The sequence below is a fragment of the Octopus bimaculoides genome, chromosome 18, assembly GCF_001194135.2.
Source record: "Octopus bimaculoides isolate UCB-OBI-ISO-001 chromosome 18, ASM119413v2, whole genome shotgun sequence".
Classification (NCBI taxonomy): Eukaryota; Metazoa; Mollusca; class Cephalopoda; order Octopoda; family Octopodidae; genus Octopus; species Octopus bimaculoides.
In genome coordinates, this window is record NC_068998.1 from 16,942,251 (window position 1) to 16,953,694 (window position 11,444).

Below are 11,444 nucleotides of genomic sequence, written 5' to 3' on the forward strand. Positions count from 1 at the left end.
TTGGACTGATCCAAGGCTATCGGTCATAAAAGATACTGGGTATGACTCCACTGCATGGGATTGAACCCAGAACCAAGTGATTGTGAAATGAACTTAACCTAACAGTATTTAGGTGACAAGTTTTAGTTAGTAAATAATGTTTGCTGCAGAACATTAGGTTTGCTAATTAATGCTCAGCACAATGAAGTTGGGATGCTTAAAGTATTTTGAATTGTAAAGCAATGTTAGTATGAACCAGCATATCATTGAATAAATAAATAAAATATGAAAAAGAAAAAACACAAAGGAGCATGGAAGCGTCATTCAAAAAAGTTGTTGCATGAGGAATATAAGTGGACTAATGAGAGTGAAGAAGCAATTAAGATTCAGTAAGGTGAGTAAACAAAAGCAAGAAATGAATCATGTTATTTACTTTTTTGGTTAATCAGGTCATTTATAAAGATGCCCTCCCCACAATGCCTGGCATACCAGTATTACTGAAGGGCAAATGAGATGCACAGGAAAGAAACAAAATACAAAAGCCTCAAACAGATGAACCAAGTTTTGAAAGTAGTTATATAAGTATTAGCAAAGTGGATAAAATGGGTGTTCTGGTTTATACTAGGATGATGTGAAATGAAATGTTTCATATTATGAGACAACTGCCAGGAAAGATTAAACCACACATGAAAATAAAAACAATGATAGGGTAGGTAGTGAATCAAGTGTAAAGTATGTCCACCGGGGTTCTGCTCTAAACTTATTTCTTACAGTTCAAGACTGAATATTTATGTTTTATATTCCAGATCTCATTGTAAAAAAAATCTGCTGAAGAATAGCAGAAAAAGTTCAGAAACTTAAAGGTCAACATGAAAGATTAAGTGGTAGTAATTAGGAGAGGGCACAAGATGGAAGTTGACAATGAATACACAAAACATGCTGTAGGGTTTCACACAGAATCAAGGCTTCAGATGTGTTCATTAAATCTAGTTGATAGTTTCTGTTAGGAAGATCTAATTAGTGATAGCAGAAGTATTTATAAAACAGAAAGAAGTTGAGAGAGCCAGTGTCCAAGCAATGAAGGATTTTTCTCTGCACAAAAAGAAAACTACAAGAAGCAGGTGTAAGGAATATGATGGTGGATGATTATGAAGCATATACACAGACAATGAGATCTGTAGAAGCTGAGAAAATTGAAGCAATGATGGTCAGCTGAATATGTAATGCAAAAGTTAGGAGTGTATGTAAGAGAACTAAGAAAGCAGCTTAAACATTAAAAGTGTCTGCCAAGATGTGACTCTGCAAGCATGGTGAAGTAACATGCACTGATTGTGGAGATTATGTGCAGCAGAAGTCAAAGACAGTATAGGGAAAAATGTAAATCGCTATGTATATATTTGCAACACTGATAGTATTGTTTTCAATTTGATAGATTTATTTAAACTTTACAGTATTTGATGTATTTGTTACATAAATAATATTGCTTTTATATGAATAACATCCACCATCATACTCCTTACACCTGCTTCTTGAATTAAATAATGAAAAATGTAATAAACAAATATGGAATGAAGATACATGTGTAGTCAGCCTCCACAAATAGACAGCTATAACGGCATAAAAATGCAAAATTACAACAGAAAGTGGGGATAGACAAAGTCAGGGACAGCACTACTTCACAAATACCTTGAACTACAGTCAACTCCACGAAACACTACCAAAGAGAAGAGCATAGCAGGGGAAGGACAGGAAAAATAGAATGCCTAACTCATCAATCAGTAAAAAGTAAGTGATAAATTTATAAGTTAGAGAGATTAATTATAACCCAACAAGATATTTTAAAATGTAATGACAAATCATCTTATGTCCATTTTTCTATGCTTGCATGGATTTGACTATATAATAATAAACAAGACTTGACAAACTATTATGGTAGATTTGGAAAGAGAAGGGAAACTAAGAATTAAAAAAAGACAAAAGAAAAAGTAAAAACATCCAACCTCAGGAACTAAAAAAAAACAAAAAAAAACTGACTTTAAACAGGTAGAGTGTAATAGAATATAAGTAATGAGATCGCAAATGTATGTTTGAAATGGTCAAAACCAGCAGCACAATGTGCTCCAGTGCTTCAAATCTCTTGCTAAGCAGAGCTGATGAAAAGAGATTCTGATTAATTATCTGATACGTTTTGTTTTCTAATTGGAACTGATGTCCAACTAGGGGGTTACATACCAAACGATAATAATGGAAAGTAAAAACTGGATATGTACATGCTGCAACTAAAAAAAAAAAAAAGCATGTAAAGGCAGAAGCAATTTTTTAACTGACTGGGGCAAAACTGAAATCTTCAGAATGAGAACATGTTTAGGTTATAAATACTAAAGGCAATACACCTATAAAATAACCAGTGTAGTCAAGACTAGAATATCAGTTAATATCATTTGCATGTTTAAAATACATAACTGTCATCTGCCATTTACATTTTCTCGTTGAGTACCATTTTAAAATGGTGAAATATTATATAATAAACCAGAAATATTTCTGAATGTATCTTCTGGATTCTTATTCTTCTTACCCATGTTATTCTATTATTTCATTTTAGTTAGAGAACTGATGAAATTGAAAATTTGTTATAAATCAAATTTTCGTTTTCCAAAAAAAAAAAAAAAAAAAAAAAAAAAAAAAAAATCCAGTTTATTAGGTAGATATTTTAAAGAGCAGTGCATTTATTGCAGTTTACAATCATTTATAATGTATATCGGTATGTGTAAGGACTTTCGAGCGAGATTGTTGCCAGTGCCCCTGGACTGGCTCTTGTGTGGGTGGCACATAAAATACACCATTTTGAGCGTGGCCGTTGCCAGTACCGCTTGACTGGGCCTCATGCTGATGGCACGTAAAAGCACCCACTACACTCTCAGAGTGGTTGGTGTTAGGAAGGGCATCCAGCTGTAGAAGCTCTGCCAAATCAGATTGGAGCCTGGTGTAGCCATCTGGTTTCACCAGTCCTCAGTCAAATCGTCCAACCCATGCTAGCATGGAAAGCAGACGTTAAACGATGATGATGATGACTGAGATGAATAATTAGTTAAATTGATCCTAGTTAATACCAAGGACATACTTCAGAAGCCATAGGAATGAAAGCAACATGGATCTCACAAAGAACTAAACACAGATGAAACTAATTACTGAAACCTGCTATACTACCATTTCAGCCACTTCACCAACCTCTGCTCCAATACAATGGATATTGAGCAAATATTATTTGTTCAAAAGCAGAACCGACACCAGAGATATATTTTTACTTAGTTTTTACAAAGATGTGGATAACCACCATTATGTTGCTCTCCCTATGCTGATGACACATCCAAATAATTTAGGGGTCAATATATCACGGAAACCTAGAAGTCATGACTATGTTACCTACAATGCGATATGTGAAAACAATCCAAACTTTTCTACTTAAAATGGAAGTGTTGCTTTTAAAAAACAAACCAAGAAAAACCTCTAAAAGTAATTGACATCAGTTTTGAATAAACTATGGGATGATTAACAAAGAAAAATGTCTGAAAATATCCAAACCTGGGTAATAAAAATTGTGAATTGCTATTTGAAGTATTGGAGCTAGATGCACTTGGTGGTTCTGTGGAACTGTTTGGTGTAGTGGTAGTAGTAGTGACAGCTGGGGGCTTGGGAATTTCAGCTTGTCTTCTAGGTAATCGTTCTAATTGTTGTCTGGAAAAAAAAAAAAAAATGATATTTTAAGATTAAAAAGAAGACAGTGGTTGAGTTTTAAAATTTGTATACAAGCAGAAAATAAAATAAAATTAACAAAAACATAATTGAAGCGAAAATAGCAATTATTATTTAACAGCCATTTGACATTTCCTCTTTTTTTTCTCTAAAGAGATAAATAAGAATTCCATCCTTATGAACTTATAGCTATTCAAGGAGATTTGAAAATAATTATGAAATTCATTCTTAACTATCAGCTTTACTGTACCAACACAATTTGATTGAATTATTTCAAATTTATAAACCAAATTTTTTGTTTAATCTAAAATTATTTTCACTTTTCTGAACTTATATTTAATATCAAAGTCTATAGAATAATTGAAAATCTGGCATTTATCATGTTAATTATATTTGTTGCTTTCTAACACTATATCATTCTCTTAGAATCATGCTATTAATAATAAAATCTTGTTATTCTCAAATGAATAAAAAGTGAAATATTTCTTCTTAGATTGTTTATTGTAATAGGTTTTGATTGCCATAAAATCCAAAGCAAGCAAAATAAAGCAATTTCAAATATTTTAATGACTGTGTTAATTATTAAAATAGTAAATTATTTGTAGATGGAAAAAAAAATTCTTAAAAAAACAAACAAAAAACAAAGTGACCCAGAGGAACATAAAATAAAATTTTAAAAAATATATAAAATTCAATATTTTTAGAGTTATTAAAAATAAATTTTAACTCCCGAAAGCCAAGCAAGCAACAGAAAGAACGAAGAAAACAAAATTTAAAAGACAATGCAGAAAGAAAAAAAAAAATCAGAGAGGGAAGATGAAACTAAATAGAAAGAAACAACAGATTTGAAATAATGTTCCATTAATGACATTCCAACAAAAGGCATAAACCCTACATGCCATGTTTAAGGTTTTCATTTGTACTGTTATGATGTGCTTTCCATTAGACACAATAATACATGTTGGTAACTTCATGTATTCAACAAATGATTAATTTGGAATTAGTTTAATATTTGAAACATTTTAGACAAAGCACTATGGGATAAAATGAATCAAGAATGCAGGTCCCAGTGTTATTTCATTTGTTCACACTTATCTAAGGAATATCATCTTTTCATTCCATAAATTAATAATTCTTTTTCATACTATTAAAATATTTCATAACTACAAACAATAGTATCTGAAATGTATGTAATACTAGATTGTACTTGAGAAAAGATAGAGACAATAGTTAAAATTTCTTTATAATACTAGTCTAACCTAACACAAATATAGATGCTATGAATGCCAGCAGTTCATGTTGAGATTAGTAGATCATGCAAACTAGAAATCCAAAATAAGTTGTTAGAAACACAGATCCAATTTAGCAGAAAAAAGCCAAAACATGCGGCAAAAATTAGCAAGTACATATCCATAAAATTAACATAATACAGTAAAAATACATGCCTTTAAGGAGAAAATTGTTGGGTGTGCGTGCGTGTTTATATTTGATTGCAAGAAACTTCCCTATTTTAAAGAATTTATTTAACTTTACACTTGTTTTTAGGTTGGATATTAGTTAACATTAGAATAATGAATTGAAGGAGAATTCCATTAATTTTAATGTAAAACAATTAGCATAAGTGGCACTACTATAATGATTAACAAACTTTTCCCAGAAGAATATAAGCTTCTGAAATAAGAATGGTAATCAAAAATACCAAATATTGGCATAAGGATGTTTGTTCTACTCTAAGTCACTTAACTGCATAATTATTGGGAATAAATTACTTGTCTTTAAATTCACTCTGCATAAGAAAATAGAATAAATAAATGAATAAAAGCAGGCAGTCTTTATACTTAAACTAGTAGTATGCCCAACTTCACTTGTTTATGGAAGACTAGCACACTTAAATCACACACAACCTTGCTTATGGTTTATTTCAGCTCTAGATACTAAGCAAAATAGGACCAGACCATAAACAAGACAGGTGATATAGATATAGATATATGCAAATTGGTTTCATTCATAGTTTGGATGCATCAGGGAGGATGTGGGAGCTCATGTAAAGATTTCAACACCTTCAACTAAGGCGTATCACTGATTACCCGTGGTCAGGTGCCAGCCAGGATTGAAACCGCGACCAAGATTGAAGTCCACCTGTCGACGACGCATTTACAGACTGCGTCGTAGTCATCACACCATCGATCCGACTGAAATTAGAACAACCATAAGAGGGTATATTAGGTCCCCTTTTATGTAGGTTTCATCTAATTTATTATTAGTAGCTCCTGTCCAACACTGGATGAAAGTCTCCTCCATATACAACAAATACTGATGCTGACTGAGCATGTTACTAACTAATTTCAAAAGGTTTTAACTGCCTACAAAAACATTATTACAAACTATTCTTAGATTTTACAAAAGAATATCTAAAACAAAACCCTACAAAGTTAATGTCATTTAGTTCTATTGAAATTAACTAACCAAGTATAATAACAGAGATTCTACACATTGAATAAACTGGAAATCAAAATGAAAAAAAAAAAAAAAAAATTAAGAAATACATAAGAAATGAACCAGTTATAGGAGTGGTGGAAAAATTATATAACCACAAAATACCAGCAAGCAGCTACAAACATGAACAACACTTGCAAACTGCCGTCTAAATATAGCTATTACTGCCTGTGTGTAGACAACCCTATCTAAAATGAAATGATTGCAGTTTCCAAATTGCAATTCAACATGCTGTCAATTTGTTGGAGGAAATTCACATTCAATGATGATACATGTACTCTTAACATTTGCATTTTAATTATTTTAATTATATATTGAAACAAGTTAAAAATACATAATCATGCTTTTCAAACAACAGAATATTAACAAAAAGAAACAAAAAAAAAAAAACCTGTTAGTCTAAGTATTCTAAGTATTGGCTTTGATATAAAATAATTCAAAGTTTATAACATTTGGAAGATATATCCCTCTTCCAATTCTCTAACATCTAAGATTCCAATGTAGGCTCAATGATGGAATACAAACCATATATCAATTGTCCAGCAAGAAATATGAGGTTTGCATTTCATCAGTGGACATATGCCTCATTTTCAATTCAAGATTTATAAATTATTTCTCCTTTGCTAATGCAAGGATAGCTAGACAAACAGCAACTATAAGAAACTATAACATTAGGCAAGACTGAGGAATAAGGGAGAAACCTTATTTAAAACTAAGAAACAAAAATTAGGTTGAAAGACTTACACAGAGAGAAGTGATACATGAAATAGTTACGGCTCTCATATATTTGAACTAGAAAACTAATATACCCTCTCTATCTCTCTAACACAATGAATGGCAGGTTTTCAACAATAACTAGCCACATTTAAGCAACACGGGATGTCCTTGCATTTACCAAGGGGTTTTTCTGTCTGAGTTGGAAGAAAGACAATGGCTGTACACTGGAGAGACAAATGGATGAAGACATAGCCAAGAGTCAGCAATACTGAACTCAAAAGGTCTAATGAAAGCCCAGTTCCATTTGTAGCTTTGCTGGATAGCCACTAACTCACTGATGAGTTCATTCAACCTTGTACAAAGGTATTGCTGTCTTGTCAGGTTAGAGTATTAATTCACCCTCCACACATCAGGCTAAGATTTCACTGAGGCATTGCTAAGTTTCGTTGCCAACAACCTTATCATGAACACAAACACACTCTTTCTCTCTCACATATATAGGTACTTATGTAATATTAGGGTTCCCTGAGGAGAATAAGGGAAGTATGAAGGCTATTAGAATCAGTCAAGAAATTCAAAACTCAGAAAAGTATGATGTTAATGAAACTAATAATAATTATTTCAAGTCACATGTCAAACAAGTCCAACTCTGCAATTATTTGTTATATATATATATCAATAAATATAGGGATGATATTATTAAAATACCATCACGAGTGGTAAGCGAATTATCAGCCGTACAGGCAAATCAACAAAATATATACATACAGTATTAGATATGTATATATGATCATCATCGTTTAACGTCCGCTTTCCATGCTAGCATGGGTTGGACGATTTGACTGAGGACTGGTGAAACTGGATGGCAACACCAGGCTCATATATATATATATATATATATACACAAGTGTACTACATGAGTACCTATATGGCTAAAAAATATAAGTCAAAATATACTTCGGTGGTACAGAAGTATTTTTGACTTCTATTTTTTAGTGATATAGGTACTCATGTAGTACCCTTGTGTATATAAGAGTTGGGCCAATCTTTTTTCATATTTTATGGACCCATTAATTAGTGTTCAGATACCAATATAATGGAAAACAACTAGAGAAAAGTGAACCACCACATGGATGAATTTATGTGGAGTCAATTACATTGATGATGTTAGGGTCATTTTATATTACTAGATTTTTAAGTGGTATCTTATAAACTAAATAAAGAAAAATTTGTGTTTACAACTAAAGATTTCTGTTAAACTTTCCTAGCTGAGTTTCATTTTCATTTCTAAGATTTCCACCCATGACTCTCCAATGTACCCCCACCCCACTAAAATGAAGTAGAATTAAACAGTCACTCAAAAGGTTCATAGATCTACAAAGTAAGATATTCAAAATTTAAATTAAATCAACTTTCCATGTTCAGCATAGAAGTAAAAGTCAATGACATACTAAAAACATGTAAGAGTTCATTTCATATATATATATAAAAAGAAAAAATTTGTCTATTCACTTATTTTCATATTGTAATCTATCCATCTAATTTATGTGGCATTTTCAAATATGATAATGTTTTGTTCTAACTGTGCACATTTATACATTTCATAACTTATTTCTCTAAACTGCTTACTACACAATGAAAACACAAATGGCTGAGAGGGTTAGTATTTCAAATCTTACCACCAGGAAAATAACCCTAAGTGGGGGACAGCTGCATGAATTTAGCTAAATCAGCTAGATGGTGAGGGTTTGAATGACATGCAGAATAAATAATTGAGCCATACACTTATCTATAATTATTGTCAATTATTACTTAATATATATCCTTATGTAGTGATGTACTGAAGGCATAGTGAAAAATTTCCAAATGAATTGAAATTTTTTTTACATATGCCATACAATATATCACCACCAATCTGATTCGTAAAAAGTAATAACTAGTAATAATTGTATCTGACTCAATACTTGCAACATTTCACTTTATTTTAATATATGCTAAAGGGTTAAGTTGCTTTATGAGGAAATGAATGCCAAGGGAGACAAATATTTCAGGAGACGATTTCAGTGTTTTTTAAATGTTAGTCAAGGTGCACAAATAAGTTTGCATGGAAAGGTAGATTATACAACAAAAATATAACAAAATTATGAAAACAATTTTTTTTACAATGGAGAAAAAAAAAAAAAAAAAAAAAAAAAAAAATTTCTGGTGTAATAATTATTTCATCAAGGTGTTCAATCACCTACATGTGTGTTAGGGAGGTGCAGAAAAAATTCTGCTCATTAAATATTGAAAGTAAAATTCTTAGTTCAAAGAAATATTTAATTTCCATTAAATACCAAGTAGTTATAACTTTCCTTACAATTCCTTTATACAGAACAAAAACCACATACCCACATTTCTTGACCTGAATAATATTTTAAAGATTTTCCTCGACTGTTTTTTTTTTGTTTTTTTTGAAGTCCAGAACTTAGTCTATTGGTCTTTTTGCCAAACCCTTAAGTTGGGAACATAAACTAATACCAGTTGTCAAGTGGTACGGGGACAGACACAAACACACACAATAAATATATGACAAGCTTCTTTCACTTTCCGTCTACCAAGTCCATTCACATGGCCTTGGTCTACCTGGGGCTATAGCAGAAAACACTTGCCCAAGTTGCCATGCAGTGGTATTGAACCTGAAACCATGATGTTGGGAAGTAAACTTCTAACCATACAGCCATACCTGTGCCTGGAATAAAATTTTTAAATCGTGGGATTTGCAGATGTTCTTAGAGCAAGATTCTTCATTTGCCTAGAATACTAATGACCAATAAAGCATTACAGCTTAGTCCCACACACAAGCATAGCTAGAGTGTGTGCTGCTCTTCTGTTTGCCGCTTCCAGACTTCACAAAAGTGCAGCCCAGGGTTCCAATCTGATTTGGCTTGGTTTCTATGCTGGATGCCCTTCCTAGTGCTTTTAACGTGCCACTGGCATGAGTGCTTTGTTTGATTGATTTTATTAGGGAATGGTTAATTTTTCATCAACTATGATGGAGTGATGAAACTGACCACAGCAGGAAAATATACAAGATCATCATCGTTCCTGTTCCATGCTGGTATGGACTGGACAAGATCTTTAATACTTAGATTAAGGAGAATATTAAAATACTCTAAGATTTAATAAACATAACCCAATAAAGAATTCTAAAAGATGTATTTTGTAACTGTTAAGATTGGCTCATAAGCTTGATTCCTATTGAATCACAAATATAAAAATTGTTTTAATGAGTAAATACTACACCAACCCTCACACTAGGTACTTACTTAGTAGACTGCAATTGCATTTCTAACTGCTGCAACTGGGAGGATACACTTTGGGCAGCAGCAGCCCGACTTCGAACGCTGGACAGCTGAGATAATAACTCTGTAATAAAAAAAAAAAAATAATAAATAAAGAGGTAAGAATCATAAGGGAAAACAGAAACATAAAAATCATTAGGACGACTTAAGAAAATAATAGTCTCTATTGCTAATTATTGACTAACACAAATAAGTGAGAGAAGCTTTGCTGAAGAGTAATAGGTTTAGAAAATTAAAAGTTATACTTAACCTGAATAATGAATATATGCAAACATAATATAAGATTGCAAACTTTATAGTTTTTTTTTTACAGTTTAAAATATTTAAATTAATTGGGGTGTTCTTATGTATTGGACAATATTAGTAAGCACTACCAAAATATGGGAAACCCAACGACAGATACAGCTTATATCATAAACCTGTGTAACAACTAATTTGAAAGCTAAGTGGCAAAGTTAAAGACAGGTAGAGGTTTATTTCAAGCAATTCGTTGGAGCAAACACCAAAAGCTAAGATAAACAGATGCATATGCTTGATTTTTTTCAACGTATTTTCAATTTAGTAAAAGATTTTTTTTTGTTTTTACGAAAAATATATAGATGAAGGAAAACTATTTAAATTTTAAAATTGTGTATTTTTGTCAAACACACACACAAAAAAACAAAAAAAAACAAACAAAAAAACAAACTGTCATGTGGCTTACAAAGATAACCTGTGGGATAAAACTTTTTCATGGCAATAAAAAATTTATTGGTTTGTTATATTCTAAAATATGAAAGAGAAAAACAATGAAATAAAAAATTAAAAAATAAAACAACTAAATACTTGAATATGTCAACTAAAAAGGAATTTTGCAATAGTACATTGATTGAATGACTACAAAGCACCACTTCTTACTGTTAATTGCAAGGAACTGAAGAAGTTATTAACAGCAAAAATGTGAAATCAAATATTAGAAAATTAGTATTCTAATAAAGCAGTGAACCCCAAAAAACTTAAGTTTTGCACCAAAGTCGGATAAGATGTCCACGGCATAAATTGTTGTTCATTTAGCATTTCTGAGTTGTTTTGGTCCCTGTTTGTATGTATTTGTGTGTATGTATGTGTGTGTGTGTGTGTGTGTGTGTGTGTGTGTGTGTGTGTGTGTGTGTGTGT

General features: G+C 31.7%; 1 protein-coding gene across 1 annotated transcript in view; it reads right to left on the reverse strand.

Moving 5' to 3' along the window:
- LOC106878736 (E3 ubiquitin-protein ligase KCMF1) overlaps nucleotides 1–11,444 on the reverse strand; it is a 57,527-nt gene that overhangs the window by 2,369 nt on the left and 43,714 nt on the right. The window contains exons 8-9 of the mRNA XM_052974540.1: nucleotides 10,254–10,353; nucleotides 3,562–3,714 (exon numbers count right to left, since the gene is read on the reverse strand). Coding sequence (XP_052830500.1) covers nucleotides 3,562–3,714; nucleotides 10,254–10,353 — 253 coding nt within the window. The remainder of the gene's footprint in view (nucleotides 1–3,561; nucleotides 3,715–10,253; nucleotides 10,354–11,444) is intronic.